We start from the raw sequence: 20,961 nt of genomic DNA on the forward strand, positions 1-20,961 counted from the left end.
TTCTGGACGCTACTCAATCGCGAGTGTTCCTTCCTCTGCAACACATTCAAGCAATTGAATTCTTAGCTTCTCAACTCCTAAATTCAGTTACTTGCACAACCAGAACTTTTCTCTGGCTTCTAGGCCACATGTCCGCATCCACAGTAATGGTGTCTGTAGCGCAACTCAGGGTGCAGCCGTTTCCATGGACCATAAAAGAACAATGGAATCAGAGCACGCACAGACTTTCCCACAAAACTATTCTCACTCCGCAGATCAAGCAAGCGCTCCATCAGTGGCTTCATTCCCCCAATCTGCTCGAAGGAGCTTAATTCCATCGTCCACCCATGACTGAAACATTGACAACAGATGCTTTACCCCATGGATGGGGAGCTCATCTTCTTTGCTACTGCACTGTAGATAGATCACAAATGATACTAATAGAAAACAACTCCCAACAGTCTCATCTGCGCCCGAGGTTCCCAATACAGAATTATTTGCAAGCAAAATACTCTGTTTTCTGTCTAGGGAAGGAGGGAACCTGGATTGGCACCAAGCCAATATTTCCGAGAGAGAGAAATGAAACTGAAGAAGCCAGTTGATATATATTAGAATTTATTATAGATATATAAGATATACAAAATAGAAACTCTGTAGCAAAGCTTAGCCAAATACAAAATAACTTGTTGGTAAAAGAAATACAAAATATATTGTCACTAACTAGACACTCTGATTCTTACTGGCATATGAGGTAATCTGATTTATAACACTGAACTAAGGTTCTGAGGTAACAATTGTTAGCAGCTTATCTCCTGACAATGGGCATGACTCTAATCAGCCTAAGCTTAGGTAAACACCAATCACTAACTTTCGGCTATAAGAAGTAAATCACTGTTTATCTCACCAGGATATCTCTTGGGCAGTCTCTCGGATGAGGTTGCACAGGTTCCTTCTCAGACTCGAGTTGTCTCTCCCAGCAAGTCTTAGTCTCAGAAGTAGGACAGGGTCTCTGCAGCAAGCAGGGTCACTCCGTGCAGGTACAGCTGAACCAACTGGTACTTTCTCTAGATAGGCAGTTCACAAGGTTGTGGGCCACATTCGGTCTCACTCGTCCTCTTGCCAGCTCCAACTTCTTCCAGGGATTCTGACCAACTAACTTCTCCTTCTTCCCGCTTTCTTAGCCCCTTTTCCTCAGGTGACCAGATGGGGCCAATCAATGATCTTGTCCAGCTCATTCCATGAGCAAGAAACGACCGTTGTTCATAACCTTGAAACTGTTACTTCCTGGTATGCATTTCTGTTTCTCACCCGGCTTGCTGGAGCCATGTCTCACTCCCTTTCAGCTTCTCAGGGAGATAAAGGGGGTTGGTTGCCCACAGCATGTCCTTGGATGTAACATGACTGCCAGTGATTTTCCACAAGCTGAAAGCTGAATATGCTGGCTCACTGATGTGCAGGTCATAGGTTGCATACTCCATCGTGATGTATTAGGATTATACAGGCTAAGACCAGCAAAGTGAGACACGCAGGGAAATACCCCTACAGCACACACAATGGACTCAGAGGACACTCTACAGATCAACCTTCTTAAACTCAGAGCAGTTTTCTATGCAATTTAAACTTTTGCATTCCTCCTCAAGTATCAAGTGATTCTACTGCAGATGGACAACCAAGTCACGATGTTCTATTTGAACAAACAAGGAGGCACAGGATCTCTGCCTCTCTGTCTGGAGGAGGTATCTCAAATATGAAATCTTCTTGTCCATCTGCAGGCAACTCTCCAAACTTCCTACCTTCCAGGCCAGTCCAATACATTGGCAGACAAATTGAGCCAAGTTCTCTACCCTCACGAATGGTCGCTAGCACTCCGGTCCATCCGTATATTCAAAAAATGGGGGACACCTTCCATCGACCACTTCAGACCACATTTACAAATGTCATCAGTTTTGTTCCAGACTTCCTTCTACTCTGTCTCCGCAAGGACCCATTTCATCTTTATTATGCCTTCCCTCCGGTTCATCTCATTCCCAGGATTGTCCGCTAGGTGATTCAGGATGCAGCAGTTTTTATTCTCATAGCACCCAATTGGTCTCATCAGCCATGGTATCCATGGCTCCTCAGACTTTCCCAGACCAACCTGATATCTCTGCGAGCTCATCCTCATCTCCTCACTCAGCAAAACAGCCAACTTCTTCATCCCAATCCCAGAAAGATTTATTTGATGTCATCCAAGGAGAAAAACAATACATTGCTATCCGCAAAAAATAAAGTTGCCTTCTCTCCTGCAGAATTACAGAGAGAAAAACAGCTTATCCTGGAACAGAAACAGCTCTGCAAAACTAACATCCCCAGACACCTTGGAGACACTTGGATATACATCTGAGACATGTGAAAATCAGAGCCTAAACAAACCAAGAAACACTGATCACACCTTTGGAGATGCAGATCAGATGGGTATAATAAACCTCTTGAACCATCAATTATCGCAGCATGAAGTATCTGTACTCTCCAAAGGACTTTCATTTTGCCCATCCAGCAAACTGGATGAAATCCAATTATATTCAGACCTAGAAGAATTCTTTAGAAAAATGCACCTGAAAGCACATTTCCACGATAAAGGGACCCCCAACAGACCGGAATACAGTTTTAAACAAAAGAACACTTATTTCATCCCAAAGGATGGACAAAACTACAAGCTGGACAACTACATAGAAAACTTCAGACATAGGGTAAAATCACAACTTTCCAACAAACAAAAGTGAATTCTGTACAATCTTACCCCACCAGAAAGAGCGGCCATAAGAACTTTACAAACTAATGAACGCATTATCATCAAGCCTGCAGACAAAGGAAGCACAGTGGTAATTATGGACACACAAAAATACATTGAAAAAGGGCACAGACAGCTCTCAGACAATACATACTACAGGAAACTAACTGGATTATACAAAGCAGCTAAAAGACCTTATCAGAACATTTCCTAAACAAGTACAGCCACATCTGAAGAAACTCATACCAAACCAGCCTTCTGTGGGCACATTCTACATGCTACCCAAAATCCACAAACCTGGAAACCCTGACAGACCAATCATATCGGGTATTGGCACACTCACGGAGGAAATAACTGGGCTCATAGAGGGAATTCTGAAACCCCTTGTGCACAAAACAAACAGCTTCATACAAGACACCACAGACTTTCTGAATAAATTGAAAAATATCAAGCAATTACCACCAAACACCCTTCTGGTCACGATAGATGTAGAATCACTATACAGCAACATTCCCCATGCAGATGGCATAGTTGCATGTGGGAGACTCCTAAAAACATCCACACTGGACCATCAATACTCACCAGAAACTACCACAAAATTAATCAAATTTATTTTAACTCGCAACTACTTCCGCTTTAACAATGATATCTATTTACAAATAATGGGCACTGCGATGGGCACCAGGACAGCACCCCAATATGCCAACCTTTTTATGGCTGAGCTAGGAGAGACATTTCTGAATACATACGGAGTCATACCGTTGCCAGGCTGTTTGCTGACCTGATTTTGTGCGAACCGGTTCCGTTTGGTACCGCATTGGTGGGGATACCATTCTGTTGCTGGCTGTCACGTCGGGACCCCTAATTACCGCCGACTTAGTGGCTTGGCCGTCGGTTCAAAGGCCTGCCTCGTCCATGTTGCTTGGGCGGCGCGGTGTCCGCTCTCTTTTCTCTGCAGGGGGTTTGTGCTCTTTTCCCTCGCCGTTGCTTCGGCTTCGCCCTGCGTGCTTGGTCGGTGCCTGCCGGCTGGCCATTTTGGCATGTGGGTGCTGTGCGGCGGGAGCCAAGGTGCTGGGCTGGGTGCTCCTCTTCTTCTGGGCCCCCCTCCCTTGTGGTTGTTCGCCCATGGATCGCCATCATCCCTGGATCAGCTGTTCGGCGGTGGCGAGGCCTCGGGGTTTTTCGGTGGCTGGGGGTGTTCCAGATCCTGCAGCTGGTCCTGTCCAACTGCTTCCTGCGTGGTTCAATGTTTGTCCTGCCACCTCTTGTCTGCATATAAACATTTGCTGGCTTTTGATCCTGTACTGTACCTGTTCTGCAGTCCCGGTCTTGGGCCCTCTCCATTCTCGCCCTCATCCGTGCCGCTTTATGGATCCAGCTGCCCATTGTTGTTTTTATTTGGGTTTTTTTTGTTTGGACATGACTGATGGACAGATAGAGGAGGGAAACTGAGACTTTCCAAAGCGGCTTTATCCACCTGTTGTTAACTATCTCCTACGATCTTCAATTCTACAAGGATGTCCCGTCAAGTAATTCTGATTTTCTACTTTTCCACTCTTATACACTTCACTCTCACCGCAACAGAGTCTGAATACAACTCTATACCATTGGTCTCGCTTAGCAGGAGACTACCAGTTTGCCGCCTAACCCGCAATGCTGCCTACTTGGATCTTTATTCAGAACTTATCAGAACCTCCCACCAATATTCCAAGGCAACTTATAACTTTCCCGTGTGTAAAGCAGCAGGCTGTTCAGTTTCATTCATTTCAAATTGGCTATTAGCGTAAAGTGTATGTGCTAAAAATGCCTGTGTCCTTTGAATCTGCTGTTTTATGGGGCTAGGCTAGAAAGATAAAGCAATACATGAACTTTTTAAAATGTTTTGTATGCATGCAGTTTTCCTCCTGTGACCTACACACATCCCTAAGCACACCTCCTAACAATCCAGAGAAAAATACATGTGCCGTGGAATCTGACAAATGCCATTAGTTGGAATGAGAGATACAGTTTTCAGACAGGCAATCCAAGTACATTAATCAACTTTGGTGTGACTAGATTGCTTTGTCAGTCAGTGTGTTGAAGTTCATCATTAAAGAATCAAACAAAATAAAACATGGAAAAGAAAATAAGATGATACCTTTTTTATTGGACATAACTTAATACATTTCTTGATTAGCTTTCGAAGGTTGCCCTTCTTCCTCAGATCGGAAATAAGCAAATGTGCTAGCTGACAGTGTATATAAGTGAAAACATTCAAGCATTACTATGACAGTCTGACAGGGTGGGAGGAGGGGGGTGGGTAGGAAGTATGCATGGGGACATCAAAGCATATCATTGATATTCTAACAGGATGGGTGTGGATAGGTGAGGGGAGGGTGATCAACAGAGACATACAGCTTTATGGTTTATAATGGGCTAGGAACCCCAGATCCTTGTTAAGTCCTTTCTGTTGGGTGTTAAAATATTCAATCATTCTGACTTCAAAGGTCTTACGTTCTTGTATGGTTTTAAAGTTACCTTTCAGGATTCTCACTGTGAAGTCACTGGTACAGTGTCCTGGTCCTGTAAAATGTTGACCAACAGGCGTGGGAACCCTGCTGGCACCAGTATTGTTCATATGATGTCTATGTAAATTGAATCTTGTCTTAAGCATCTGGCCTGTTTCTCCAATATAGCATCCTTCGTTACATTTTTTACACTGAATGATGTATTGCCTCCTCCCTCAAAACACCCATGGAGAATCTGCTACAGTACAAAAAGAAAAAATCCACAGACAGAATCCCGCTTTTAGTGACATACAATCCAGAGCTGGAAAAACTGAGGAAAATCATAAGAGATCTACAACCTATACTCCAGGAGGATGAATTACTGAAAGAGATATTCCCATCCCCACCAGTACTGGCCTTCCGACAGCCACCCAATTTAAAACACAAGCTAATCAGAAGTAAACTTCCATCACAGACTGAAAAGGAACAGAAGGGCACACTTCCCTGTAATTTATCCAGTTGCAAACTATGCCGAAATATTTCACAGGACCCCAAAGTCATCCACAAAGGAAAGATATTCAACATAAAGGGATCTTTCACTTGCTCATCTTCCAATGTGGTATACATCATTCAGTGTAAAAAATGTAACGAAGGATGCTATATTGGAGAAACAGGCCAGATGCTTAAGACAAGATTCAATTTACATAGACATCATATGAACAATACTGGTGCCAGCAGGGTTCCCACGCCTGTTAGTCAACATTTTATAGGACCAGGACACTGTACCAGTGACTTCACAGTGAGAATCCTGAAAGGTAACTTTAAAACCATACAAGAAGGTAAGACCTTTGAAGTGAGAATGATTGAATATTTTAACACCCAACAGAAAGGACTTAACAAGGATCTGGGGTTCCTAGCCCATTATAAACCATAAAGCTGTATGTCTCTGTTGATCACCCTCCCCTCACCTATCCACACCCATCCTGTTAGAATATCAATGATATGCTTTGATGTCCCCATGCATACTTCCTACCCACCCTGTCAGACTGTCATAGTAATGCTTGAATGTTTTCACTTATATACACTGTCAGCTAGCACATTTGCTTATTTCCGATCTGAGGAAGAAGGGCAACCTTCGAAAGCTAATCAAGAAATGTATTAAGTTATGTCCAATAAAAAAGGTATCATCTTATTTTCTTTTCCATGTTTTATTTTGTTTGATTTCTATTGATAACCTTAAGAGTGGACTAACACGGCTACCACACTCCTCATCATTAAAGAAGAAAGAGGGCAATTTTATAACTGAGACATAAATGGTATATGCATGGTTTTTTTTCCCCATGTGGGTACTGGAAAACTTTCAAAACAAACATATTTGGATAATTCTAGTCTGAACCAGACCACACATGTAAGATGGTTTGGCTTGGCTCTGGTTGTGATTCTAGTAGCAGCAGCAGGTTTCATTACAGGCAGCTCCTTCTTCCTTTGTAGAGTGGCCAGGCCATGCAATTACAGTCCGTTCACTTTGAAAACTACCCAAGGGTATTTATTTACATATATTTACATCCATTCATTGGTTCACAAAATTTCCTGGTTAATTTATGTGCATATGCATATGTTTTATAAGGTCTGCATGTGAATGTTACTCCCCACCAAACTTATCCCTTGGAATGCCTCTGCTCAGTCTGGATAAACTTATGTGCATACAAGCTACCAGCACATGTTTACCTGTTATTAGAAGGACAATTCTATAAGAGCCCATTTCAGTGCCTTTTAAAATTGTCCTCATTAGAAACAATGAGAATTTAGTATAAACTCAAGTCTCATCGAAGAATCCAACTTTCTTGTAACTGAAATATTTTAGCAAAAAGCACTGGACATAATTGTATTTTTTTAAAAATCATTAGATAATACGATTGGAAGGTCAAGCAACGCGATACAAATGTGCTGCTGAAAATGCAGAGAAAGTAGAGGATGAGCTGAAAGCTGAGAAACGAAAACTCCAAAGAGAGGTACAGTAAATTCTTTCAAATGGTGATGGTTAAAACAATTTCTCAAGCCAAGTATATTACAATACATTTTCTGTAAGATGCTTGACTTTAATGGGTTAGCGTTTTTTTAAGCACTGACTGCTGCCAGCCAGATTTAGATACCAGGCCATGTTTGGGCACTAGCATTTGAATATCCGAGTCCGCAGTGGCACCAGAAAGTTATGCGTGTACAACTGATATTCAGTGCTGTACCCGCATGCTTAATTGGGCAAAGTTAGGACTTCCTTTTTTGTGGTCCAACTTGCTCAGTTAGGTATGCAGGTACTACCATTTAATATCACAGTTACCTGCATTACTTTTGGGACCACCCCAACTCTGCATTTGGACTCTCCTGGAAGTTCTCAGACAGTGCCACAGCTGTCAGAGCTGATATTCAGCAGCACTGCCCAGTTAAGTGCCACTAAATATCGGCAGCTGGCCAGCTCAGCAAGGTTTAAGAGGACAGGAGCCTCTCCTGCCCACTTAAACCACACTGAATATTGGCCCCTAAATCTTTATATACCAACCCAGACAATTTTCATTTTCTTTATTTTTCTTAGCACTGTGAAATATTACATACTAGTAAAAAAAGGCCCGTTTCTGACACAAATGAAACGGACGCTAGCAAGGTTTTCCTCAGAGTGTGTATGTTTGAGAGAGTGTGTGTGAGTGTAACTGTGTGAGATAGAGAGAGTGAATATGCGAGTGTGTGTGTGTGACAGAGAGAGAGTGAGACTGGGTGTGAGTGTGTCTGTGAGAGAGAGTGTGTGTGTGAGAATGAGTGTGTGCCATGGGCCCCCCTCCCTCCGAGTTCCAGGGTCATCCCCCTCCCCCCTCCGAGTTCCAGGGTCGCCCCCTCCCTCCCTCCGAGTTCCAGGGTCCTCCCTCCCTTCCTCCGAGTTCCAGGGTCGTCCCCTACCTCCCTCCCTACCTCTGAGTTCCAGGGTCGCCCCTCCCTCCCTCCCTCCCTCACTGCGAGTTCCAGGGTCATCCCCTCCCTCCGATCTCCAGGGTCATCCCCTCCCTCCCTCTCTCCGAGTGGGTCATTCCCTCCCTCCGAGTTCCAGGGGACTGAGTTTCAGGTTCCCCCCTCCCTCCCAGTTCCAGGATCCCCCCCTCGGAACGCAATGTCACACGCATGAGGGTGTCGTCTCTCCCTTCCTCCCTCCCTCCCTTCCAGTTCCAGGCCCCCTACCTCCAAATTTTAAAAGTCATCTTCACTTATGAAGTCGGGTTTATGGTGGCCAGCAGCAGCGGTAAAAGGCGTGCAGGCTCGGCCCTTCTCTCTCTCTCTCTCAGCTCTGGTCCCGCCTTCATTTCCTGTTTCCGCAAGGGCGGGACCAGAGCTGAGAGAGAGAGAAGGGTCGAGCCTGCATGCCTGTTACCACTGCTGCCTGCCGCCGTAAACCCGACTTCGTAAGTGAAGTTGATTTTTAAAATTTGGAGGTAGGGGGCCTGGAACTGGAAGGGAGGGAGGGATGACGACACCCTCATGCGTGTGACGTCGCGTTCCATTGCCTGGCAACTCTGCAGTGTTCCCTTCCAGTGATTGGTGTTTACGAACACGGACGTACGTGACATCATTTCAGGAGATGGATACAGCAGGAGCATGAATGCTTCAAGGCTTCACTTTCACGGAGTCAGCTTTTTACAAGCGATAAAACAACTTGCCGGAAATACAGAGAAAGTAATATATAGGAATTATTTCAGTCAGGTAATTCTATTCTCTTCCTTAGACCACTAAATGGGGAGAGTGAAACAAGATAAGGAAATCAATTAAACAGTAAACAGAAAAAAAATGTGGTATTAACCCGATTATCCCTAGATATTACTCATCTAATTCATTATTCCACATTGATCATCTGGTTAGCTTCTTCAAGGCCAATACGGTGTATAGTCAAATCATTTCATTGAAAACATACTTATTGTCCAATATTAGTTAGAAGTAATACATCTGATTACATTCTTTCTCTTTTAAAAACCAGAAGTTATTTAACAATACATATACTTAAGTCTCTAATTCAAATCCCACTGATTAATCCCAGTTTTCACAGGCTTCACTCCTTTTAAAGTAATAATTTGAGGAAATATTTCTGAGGAAAACTTTAGGAGTCATACCCGGATCTCTGGGAAAAACAATAATCTCGATATTAATCATCTATAATAATATTCATTTTATTATTCAAAGTTTCTGGTCTATTATCATTTTCAAAATCATAACCACTTCTTGCTTGTGTAGAATCATTTGTTATATCAATTTTTTACTCTCAAAGGTTTCAGTTGAATTGTCCATGTAACTCTCTAATAAAATTATATCTGAAACAAAATTATTTACTGCCACCGTTAGGTCCCGAAGCGCCTTGCAGATGGTATTCAATGTAACCTCCACGGGAGCCAAAAACTCCAAGTTGATTTCTCTTAGGTGTTTAGGAGTGGTTTCGCTGATTCGGGTTCTGCTGTAAATGACCTCCATTTCAGCATATGCCTCTCACTCCTCCACTCCTTTGGACATGGTGGTTGAATAATTCGGGAGCGATGGAGCTGTTTTTTCCAGGTCCAAGAGCGTCGACGCTCCTTCGCCGGCGCTGATCAAAGGACTCACCAACCCTTTCATCTGTGGGCAGTTCGTCGCACAGCGGTCCCGCACTTGCTGCTCAGGGGACAAAACACTGGCCATCGGCGGCTGACCGCTGGTTGTCCCCTTCCTCTCAGTTAAGGTAACTGCAATTGCAGAGAGGAAATTTACGTAAAGAAGACGAAACTTCAGAGGGCAGCTGGGCCGTTGGGCATACAAACTTCAGGTCGCCATCTTACCACTCTCCCAGTTTGGGACACTCTTTGTCTGGTTTCTCCTCAGAGGCCTGTCTGATATGGGTAACCCTTCAGCATAGTCCTCTGAGTCATTGAAACACAGAAGCTCCTCCACCACTACAAGGTGGTGTCCCTTCGGAGGGGGGCGGTGCTTTTTATTATATAGGATTTCTTTCATAAACAAGAAGAAAACATGGAAATCAAACACTAACCTCATTATAGAGTTATCCAGAAAAAATGATCATAGTCAGTAATTTACCTTATAAAACAGCCCACATTATAGGATAGAAAGAGAATTTAAATTCAAAGAAAAAAAACCCAAGAAATTCTAAGATCAAGTCTTAAACATACTGAGACTGGATCAAATACCATAGAACTCTAAATACTCCAAAGACATATCAATTATTTACTATGCTCCTGCAAAACTTACTCCAACTGTGAAGAATCAAAGAAAATATATTGAGTTCCCTGAAGTGTAACATAGCACTTGCATGGAAATCTTAAGAAGAAAATAGCACCTAAAGCCAATACTTCACTCTTCAAAGCTAAAAAAGCTTTCCTTGCCAATTGAGGACCTGATGATCAATTCACTACACTGTTCTGAAACAGCATCAGAAAAATAGCGCCGGAAGAGCAAGGTGAATTAACTCCCCAATGATCAACGCTAATAACGTGAAAATTTAGGTGTGTTATTAGCGTTGATCATCGAGGGAAAGTGCGGGAGGATTGTGTCTGGGCATGCACTCAGGCACAATTTTCCTGCACTTGTTTGATAGGTCTGGGCTGCCAAGAAACAGCCCGGACCTGTCAAACATTCTAAGACCCCTGGACCCCCCCCAAAGGCAAGGCCCTGGTGGCCTAGTGGCCCCCCAAGCCACCACCTCCCCCCCAACAGAAAAGAGGGCTGGAGGTCACTGGACCTTCAGCCTACACCTGGTGGTCTAGCTGCCCTGAACCTTCTCCCCCCACCCTCCCGTACTTTAGTAACACTCCTTCCGGTGCCACCTCCAAAATGGCGGCGCTTTGCCTGCCCAATACATCCTGGGAGACCCAGTGCCCCCCCTCCCACATTCCAAGAGATCACCTTCAGAGCATTAAGTAAGGCCAGAAAAATACAGATCAGTAGCAGGTAGACACAAACAATTCCACCAGTGGACATGCCCCAGCCTCCACACCCTCCTGCAATGAAAAGCTACTAAGAAACAGCACACATACCAGTTTTTGGATATCCACTTACCCTCCCCACCAAACCCTCCCCCCTTCCCTATCCCCAACAAACCCTCCCCCCTTCCCTATCCCCAACAAACCCTCCCCCCTCACGATATAAACTTCTAAACAGTTGCAAATCTGATAGACTTATAGGTCCCAATATTCAGACTGCGAAAGGACCGTCTTCCGCAACCTGGTACAATCAATGGTACTCAGTCATCTAGACTACTGCAACGCACTCTACGCTGGTTGCAAAGAGCAAATAATCAAGAAACTTCAGACAGCTCAGAACACAGCAGCTAGACTCATATTCGATAAAACAAAATATGAAAGTGCGAAACCCCTATGAGAAAAGCTATACTGGCTCCCACTCAAAGAACGCATCACGTTCAAAATATGTACCCTAGTTCACAAAATCATTCACGGAGATGCCCCAGCCTACATGTCAGACCTAATAGACTTACCACCCAGGAATGCTAAAAAATCATCCCGCACATTCCTCAATCTTCACTTCCCCAACTGTAAAGGTCTAAAATACAAACTAACGCATGTGTCAACCTTTTCCTACTTGAGCACACAATTCTGGAACGAGCTGCCACGCAGCTTGAAAACGATCTACGAATTAACTAACTTCTGCAAACTACTGAAGACTCATCTCTTTAACAAGGCATACCACAAAGATCAACAAATGTGAATCCCTACACATATATCCAGAATTGTCTTACAACATTTGCTTGTTACTCTACTATCATGTTTCATCACTATAATAGTACCCAAGATCCTTATGTTATACTAAATGTATATTCTCCTATACATTTCCATCATTCATGATGTATTGTAAGCCACATTGAGCCTGCAAAGAGGTGGGAAAATGTGGAATACAAATGCAATAAATAAATAAATAAAATAACTAGGCTGTCTCCCTCAGTCAGTCAGCATTGAGCCCGGATAATCAATGCCAGGCCATTCCGATGACCAGCATTGAATATCCAGTTTATTTTTGGCTGGTATGAACTTAACCAGGTACAAATAAGTACCTGTATATGTAAGCTGCATTGAGCCTGCCATGAGTGGGAAAGCGCGGGGTACAAATGTAACAACAACAAAAAAACAGCCAAGCCATTATTCAGCATTGGCCAGTGGCCAGTATGAACTTAACCAGCCAAGCCGATATTCAGCAGTGGAGGGTTTAGTTGGAACCAGCCAAAGATATTCCATCTATTGATGCGGCCATATTTGGCCGCCAAACAGCTGTCCAGACGCTTAATATCAGCACTGACCAGCTATGTCATGTGACATAACCGGTCATCCAGCTAGCCACTTAGCACTAATATTCATCTGAGATAACCAGCTATCTCACGCTGAATATTAGCATTTAGCCGGTTAAGTACCATTTTACCGGCCAGGGGCTGTTTCTGGCCAGTTAAATGGTTTTAAATATTGGGGTGAAAGTGTGGGTAGTTCCAAATGACCAGGCCAAACAAGGAGTAAGAGCATCCAAAAGTTTATTAGCCACAGTAGATTTTTGGGTCAGTCTACTGTGGCTAATAAACTTTTGGATGCTCTTACTCCTTGTTTGGCCTGGTCATTTGGAACTGCTCACACCTTCACCCCTGTTGCTTCTGCTTGCTGGTGCTGTGGAAGTTGTGAGGACCCCCCCCCCCCCACACACACCTCTTTGTTCTGCTTTAAATATTTTTTGGGGGGGGCTCTAAACTTTCTCCATTTACACTCCGCACTATGATACTGTCTCTGTAAGAGGCGAAGACCAGCATGATACCAAAGATTTTGTTGAGAAAAGGATCCTTTAAGAAATTTATTAGGAACAATTAAGTCCAGGGCATCTGAGAGAGTAGAATGCCAAATCTGAGTCTGATCATTAATGTCTGAGTAGTGAAATCTGTGGGAAGGGGAAATAAGGATGGGGATATATTATCAAGGTCAATGGTTGAAAGGTTCCTGGACCAGTATCCAGGATTAAACAATGCAGGGAAACAGAGGGATAATAAAAAACTGAAGTAAATAGCTAAATGATCTAACCAGGAAAAAGAGTTAGCTGAAAACATAGTGGGAAAAATAGAAGAGTCATTCAAAGTAAGAACTAAATCCAATGTGCTGTATATGCATTTGGTATGTAGAAAAAGCACCCATTGTGAAAGATCAGATAGCAAAGAAAGGAAGTGACTGGCATACGGATGGGAGGGCGTATCTATGTGTATATTAAAATCACCAAATTAGCAAGTTCAGAAAATGAATAGTGACTTCAGTAATAGCTTGAAATCAAGAATCCCATTGATCCATAGTCAAGGAAGAAGATGAATAAAACAATAAAAGGAATAAAGGAGAATGGGCACATATTTTCAATACTAACATCCTATATAATAATTTGCACCTCCAACATTCTACGTCTGGATGCCTGGGTCCGTAACACAATTCCCATTGGTCCGCCCTTGCCTCGGAACGTGATGACATCAGAGGGCGGATTAATGAGAGGAAAGCGAAACCAGCACCAGTCAGCAAAAGAACATTGGAGGTGAGGATTGAATCGACGGAGAACCGGCCACCCCTCCCTCCCCCCCCCCCCCCCCCCCCCCCGTCCTCTGAATTTCAGGCTGCCCCCTCTCCTCTGACTTCCAGGGCCCTCCCCCCTGTCCTCCGACTTCCAGGGCCCTCCTCCCCTCCCCTACAAGTTCCATGCCCTCCTGTCCGGAGTTCCAGATGCCCGTGCCTCCCTCCCTCTCTCTCAGTGGCAGCCCGACCTGCGTTGGCCGCTCCCTCCCTCCCCCCTCCCCTGCGAGTTCCATGCCCCACTATCTTTGGAGGGGTCTGGAACTCCGAAGACAGGGGGGGGCATGGAACTCGCAGGAGAGGAGGGAGGGAGCGGCCAATGCAGGTCGGGCTGCCACTGAGAGAGAGAGAGGGAGGGAGGGAGGAAGGCGCAGGGGTCTGGAACTCCGAAGACAGGGGGGCATGGAACTCGCAGGGGAGGGGAGGAGGGAGGGAGCGGCCAACGCAGGTCGGGCTGCCACTGAGAGAGGGAGGGAGGGAGGCGCGGGGGTCTGGAACTCTGAAGACGGGGGCATGGGGGAGGGTAGGGAGGGAGTGGCCAACGCAGGTCGGGCTGCCACTGAGAGAGAGAGGGAGGGAAGGAAGCGCAGGGGTCTGGAACTCCGAAGACAGAGGGGCATGGAACTCACAGGGGAGGGGCGGGGAGGAGGGAGGGAGCGGCCAACGCAGGTCGGGCTGCCACTGAGAGAGGGAGGGAGGGAGGCGCGGGGGTCTGGAACTCCGAAGACAGAGGGGCATGGAACTCGCAGGGGAGGGGAGGGAGGGGGCATGGAACTGGGAGGGAAGGGGGGGCCAAGAACTCGGAGGGGAGGAGAGAGAGGGAGGGAGGGGGGCCTATACTTCGGACGGAAGGGGGGCCTGGAACTCGGAGGGGAGGAGAGGGAGGGAGGGAAAGAGGGGGTCATGGAACTCTGAGCCCCACACACACTCACTCTGTGTCTCTCACATACACTCTCTCTGACACACTCTCTGTCTATCACACTCTATCTCTCTGTCACACACACACACACACAGTCTCTCTATCTCTCTTTCTGTGGGATTTGAACCCAGTTCCTTAGGTTTTCAGCCCACTGCCCTATTAGGCTAGTCTTCCACTCCACTCCATTTTTGGCTTTCACTGCCTCTTCCATCTTACCATTAAACCCCACTAGCCTTTTTTCAACCATTTTTGTTGTGTAGAATATATTTTATCTGGGCTTCAAATATAAAAATTTCATACCTCATGCAAATTGATCCCAGCAAAAGTTTATTTTAGTTTTCTTCTAGAAAATGTCCTCATTTTAACATAGCCTCCCTTTTTAAAATTAAGTATTAAAGCAGTAGATTTTTTTAGCATCTTTGTTCCAGCGATTACAAATTGAATCACATTATTATCACTACTGCCTGGCAGCCCCACTACTATTACCCCCTGCACCAGGTCCTGTGTACCAGTAAGCACTAGATCTAAAGTACTTTCCCCTCTGTCAGGTCCTGAATCAGCTGCTCCATGAAGCACTCATGTATCGTATCTAGCAGCTTTACATAGTAACATAGTAGATGACAGCAGAAAAAGACCTGCACGGTCCATCCAGTCTGCCCAACAAGATAAATTCATATGTGCTACTTTTTGTGTATACCTTACCTTGATTTGTATTTGTCATTTTCAGGGCACAGACCATATAAGTCTGCCCAGCACTATCCCTGCCTCCCAACCACCGGCTCTGGCACAGACCGTATAAGTCTGCCCAGCACTATCCCCACCTCCCAACCACCAGCCCCGCCTCCCACCACTGGCTCTGCCACACAATCTCAGCTAAGCTTCTGAGGATCCATTCCCTAGGAACAGGATTCCTTTATCCCACGCGTTTGAATTCCGTTACCGTTTTCCTCTCCACAAACCTCCCGTGGGAGAGCATTCCAAGCATCCACCACTCTCTCCGTGAAAAAATACTTCCTGACATTTTTCTTGAGTCTGCCCCCCTTCTATCTCATATCATGCCCTCTAGTTCTACCACCTTCCCATCTCCGGAAAAGGTTTGTTTGTGGATTAATACCTTTCAGATATTTGAACGTCTGTATCATATCACCCCTGTTTCTCCTTTCCTCCAGGGTATACATGTTCAGGTCAGCAAGTCTCTTCTCATACGTCTTGTAACGCAAATCCCATACCATTCTCGTAGCTTTTCTTTGCACCGCTTCAATTCTTTTTACATCCTTAGCAAGATACGGCCTCCAGAACTGAGCACAATACTCCAGGTGGGGCCTCACCAACAACTTATACAGGGGCATTAAAACCTCTTTTCTTCTGCTGGTCACTCCCCTCTCTATACAGCCTAGCAACCTTCTACCTACGGCCACCGCCTTGTCACACTGTTTCGTCGCCTTCAGATCCTCAGATAGTAACATAGTAGATGACGGCAGAAAAAGACCTGCACGGTCCATCCAGTCTGCCCAACAAGACAACTCATGTGTGCTACTTTATGTGTATACCCTACTTTGATTTGTACCTATGCTCTTCAGGGCACAGACCGTATAAGTCTGCCCAGCACTATCCCCGCCTCCCAACCACCAGCCCCGCCTCCCAACCACCGGCTCTGGCACAGACCGTATAAGTCTGCCCAGCTCTATCCCCGCCTCCCACCACCGGCTCTGGCACAGACCGTATAAGTCTGCCCAGCACTATCCCTGCCTCCCAACCTCCAGTCCCGCCTCCCACCACTGGCTCTGGCACAGACCGTATAAGTCTGCCCCACACTATCCCCGCCTCCCAACCTCCAGCCCCGCCTTCCACTACCGGCTCTGCTATCCAATCTCGGTTAAGCTCCTGAGGATCCATTCCTTCTGAACAGGATTCCTTTATGTTTATCCCACGTATGTTTGAATTCCGTTACCGTTTTCATCTCTACCACCTCCCGCGGGAGGGCATTCCAAGCATCCACCACTCTCTCCGTGAAGAAATACTTCCTGACATTTTTCTTGAGTCTGCTCCCCTTCAATCTCATTTCACCCCAAGATCCCTCTCCCCGTTGGTACCTATCAGACTCTCACCGCCTAACACATACGTCTCCCATGGATTTCTACTCCTTAAGTGCATCACTTTGCATTTCTTCACATTGAATTTTAATTGCCAAACCTTAGACCATTCTTCTAGCTTCCGCAGATCCTTTTTCATGTTTTCCACTCCCTCCCGGGTGTCCACTCTGTTACAAATCTTAGTATCATCCGCAAAAAGGCAAACTTTACCTTCTAACCCTTCAGCAATGTCACTCACAAATATATTGAACAGAATCGGTCCCAGCACCGATCCCTGAGGCACTCCACTACTCACCTTTCCCTCCTCCAAGCGAAATCCATTTACCACCTCCCTCTGGCGTCTGTCCGTCAACCAGTTCCTAATCCAGTTCACCACTTCAGGTCCTATCTTCAGCCCATCCAGTTTGTTCAAGAGCCTCCTGTGGGGAACTGTGTCAAAAGCTTTGCTGAAATCTAGGTAGATTACGTCTATAGCACATCCCTGATTTAATTCTCCAGTCACCCAGTCAAAGAATTCAATGAGATTCATTTGACACGATTTACCTTTGGTAAAACCATGTTGTCTCGGATCTTGCAACTTATTTGCTTCCAGGAAATTCACTATCCTTTCCTTCAGCATCACTTCCATTACTTTTCCAATAATTGAAGTGTCCCGATGAGAAATTTACCCAATCAATTTGGGGTAATTGAAAGCTGTCAACAAAGAAGCTTCTACTTAAGTAATAAGTTTATTCAACAGTGTTTATAATTTGCAAATTATATACAACAGGGAGCCAAATGATAATATAGTTCTCCGAGGACAAGCAGGCTGCTTGTTCTCACTGATGGGTGACGTCCACGGCAGCCCCTCCAATCGGAAACTTCACTAGCAAAGGCCTTTGCTAGTCCTCGCTCGCCCATGCGCACCGTGCATGCGCGGCCGTCTTCCCGCCCGAACCGGCTCGTGTTCGTCAGTCTTCTTTTGTCCGCGCTCGGGACGGTCGTGTTTTGCTGCCGTTTCGCGCCCCTCAAGTTGACCCTCGCGCGTCTTCGCGATTTCGCTAAAAAAAAAAAAACAGTAGAAAGACCTCGGTCTTTGTCCCTTCCCGTGTGTCCAGTTTGTTTCCCCGACGTAAGTTTCCTTTCGCTTTTGGGGTAGGCCTTTGTTGTGGCCTCGGTATGGGTTTTTTCTCTCTCCCTTATTTTTGGTGCCCTTCGTCACCATCGCGAATTTTGATTTCGCCGGTGTGATTTTTCCGCCCATGTCATCGAAGTCTCCCAGCGGCTTCAAGAAGTGCACCCAGCGCGCCCGGGTAATCTCGCTCACTGATAGGCACGCATCGTGTCTTCAGTGTCTGGGGGCTGGGCACCGCCCGCAGGCCTGCAGTCTTTGTGCTCTTTTACAGAAGAGGACTCAGGTAGGGAGATTGGCCCAGTGGAACGTGTTGTTCTCAGGCTCTTCGTCGACAACAGCACCGGAGGCATCGAGTGCATCGACGTCGACAGCATCAAGGCCTTCGACCACGGCATCGACTGCATCGACGGCATCGAGGTATCGACCCTCTGCATCGTCGGTACCGAGACATCGGAAGGCTGTGTCGGCGTCGGTGGTACCAGGACCTCCGCTGTTGCTGATGTCGTCGGACGGTGGTGCTTCGACTGGAGTGCAGGTGAGGGCTGTCCATTCCCCTGCTGGTGGCGGTGAGCCTTCGGGTGGGTCTCCTTTTACCCTGAGCGCTCCTGCGGTACAGCCCCCCCGAGACCGACCTTCTTCGGCCTCGGCCCCGAGGAAGAGGCGGCTGGATTCTACGTCCTCCTCGTCGGTACCGGGAAGCTCAGGTGACATGCTTCGTTTGAAAAAATCAAAGAAGCATCGACACCGGTCACCTTACCGCATCGGTACCGAGAGCTCTGGGTCACCGAGGGAGTCGGCACCCAGTAGGCATCGGCACCGGGAGGACCGCTCACCCTCTGTTCAGGAGGTGTCGATGCGCTCCACCTTGGACAGCCCGGAACAGCCTCCACGCCCGGAACAGACTCTGAAATCGACGACTGCATCGGCTTCCATGTCTTTCTCCACAGCCGCTCTGCAAGAGAGTCTCCGCACCGTTCTCCCGGAGATCCTGGGAGAGTTGTTGCGCCCTTCCCCTCCGGTACCGGGGGTGCTTGCGCCCCCGGTACCGTCGAGTGAGGCGCCGGCTGGCCCCTTGCCCGGGGTGAGGTCTCCGACATTGGTACCGCTTGCGGTACCGACTGCAGCCGCCTCCCAGGAAGGCTCCCCGACGACATCAGCGGAGGGAGCTTCGCCGGTGCTGGCGAGGGAGTCTACCTCTCGACGCTCCCACCGTGGCCGTGTTTCCACGGAGTCGAGTCGGGCACGGCTTCAGACACAGGTTCATGAACTTGTGTCTGATACCGATGGTGAGGCCTCGTGGGAGGAGGAGGAGGACATCAGATATTTCTCTGACGAGGAGTCTGATGGCCTTCCTTCTGATCCCACTCCCTCCCCTGAAAGGCAGCTTTCTCCTCCCGAGAGTCTGTCTTTTGCGGCCTTTGTCCGGGAGATGTCTATGGCCATCCCCTTCCCGGTGGTCGTGGAGGATGAGCCCAGAGCTGAAATGTTTCAGCTCTTGGAATATCCTTCTCCACCTAAGGAAGTGTCCACAGTACCCATGCATCATGTCCTAAAAAAGACATTGCTGGCGAACTGGACCAAGCCTTTAACTAATCCCCACATTCCCAAGAAGATCGAGTCCCAGTACTTGATCCATGGGGACCCAGAGCTGATGCGCACTCAGTTGCCTCACGACTCTGGTGTGGTGGATCTGGCCCTAAATAAGGCTAAGAGTTCTAGGGAGCATGCTTCGGCGCCCCCGGGCAAGGACTCTAGAACCTTAGACTCCTTTGGGAGGAAGGCCTACCATTCTTCTATGCTCGTGGCCAAGATTCAGTCCTACCAGCTCTACACGAGCATCCATATGCGGAACAATGTGCGGCAGTTGGTGGGCTTGGTGGACAAGCTCCCTCCTGAGCAAGCCAAGCCATTTCAGGAGGTGGTCAGGCAGCTGAAGGCGTGCAGAAAATTCCTGGCCAGAGGGGTATATGATACCTTTGATGTTGCGTCCAGGGCCGCTGCTCAAGGTGTGGTGATGCGCAGACTCTCATGGCTGCGTGCCTCTGACCTGGAGAATAGGATCCAGCAGCGGATTGCGGACTCCCCTTGCTGAGCGGACAACATTTTTGGAGAGAAAGTCGAACAGGTGGTAGAGCAGCTTCAACAGCGGGATACCGCTTTCGACAAGTTCTCCCGCCGGCAGCCTTCAGCATCTACCTCCTCAGGTAGACGTTTTTATGGGGGAAGGAAGACTGTTCCCTACTCTTCTGGTAAGCGTAGGTACAATCCTCCTTCTCGACAGCCTGCGGCCCAGGCTAAGCCCCAGCGCACTCGCTCTCGTCAGCAGCGTGTGCCTCAGCAAGGCCCCACGGCTTCCCAGCAAAAGCAGGGGGCGAGCTTTTGACTGGCTCCAGCAGAGCATAGCCGACATCAACGTACCAGTGCCGGGCGATCTGCCGGTCGGGGGGAGGTTGAAAGCTTTTCACCAAAGGTGGCCTCTTGTAACCTCCGACCGTTGGGTTCTTCAAATAGTCCGGCAAGGATACACCCTCAATTTGGCCTCGAAACCTCCAAATTGCCCACCGGGAGCTCAATCCTACAGCTTCCAGCACAAGCAGGTACTTGCAGAGGAACTCTCCGCCCTTCTCAGCGCCAATGCGGTCGAGCCCGTGCCATCTGGGCAAGAAGGACTGGGATTCTATTCCAGGTACTTCCTTGTGGAAAAGAAAACAGGGGGAATGCGATCCCTTCCTAGACTTAAGGGCCCTGAACAAATATCTGGTCAAGGAAAAGTTCAGGATGCTTTCCCTGGGCACCCTTCTTCCCATTGTTGGGAAATGGGGGGGTCCCGAGCCCCCCCAAGAAGGCTAGAGTGACCTCAATCTGACTCCATCTCTAAATAACACTAGTACTGGGGTAATCCAGGAGTTATGAGGTTTTAAAAGGAATTGCCACTGAGAGAGACGTTAGGTCTCAAATACCGGCATTAGTCCGCCTCTCAGC

General features: G+C 47.0%; 1 protein-coding gene across 4 annotated transcripts in view; it reads left to right on the forward strand.

Moving 5' to 3' along the window:
• LRRFIP1 (LRR binding FLII interacting protein 1) overlaps positions 1-20,961 on the forward strand; it is a 997,950-nt gene that overhangs the window by 921,415 nt on the left and 55,574 nt on the right. For all 4 annotated transcript variants that reach the window (XR_003942957.1, XR_003942958.1, XM_030210921.1 and 1 more), the window contains one exon: positions 7,143-7,247. Coding sequence is in view for 2 of the 4 variants with exons in the window: in XM_030210921.1 (XP_030066781.1) it covers positions 7,143-7,247 (105 nt within the window). In the remaining 2 variants the exon portion in view is untranslated. The remainder of the gene's footprint in view (positions 1-7,142; positions 7,248-20,961) is intronic.

The sequence above is a fragment of the Microcaecilia unicolor genome, chromosome 7 (assembly GCF_901765095.1).
Source record: "Microcaecilia unicolor chromosome 7, aMicUni1.1, whole genome shotgun sequence".
In the NCBI taxonomy this organism is placed as follows: Eukaryota; Metazoa; Chordata; class Amphibia; order Gymnophiona; family Siphonopidae; genus Microcaecilia; species Microcaecilia unicolor.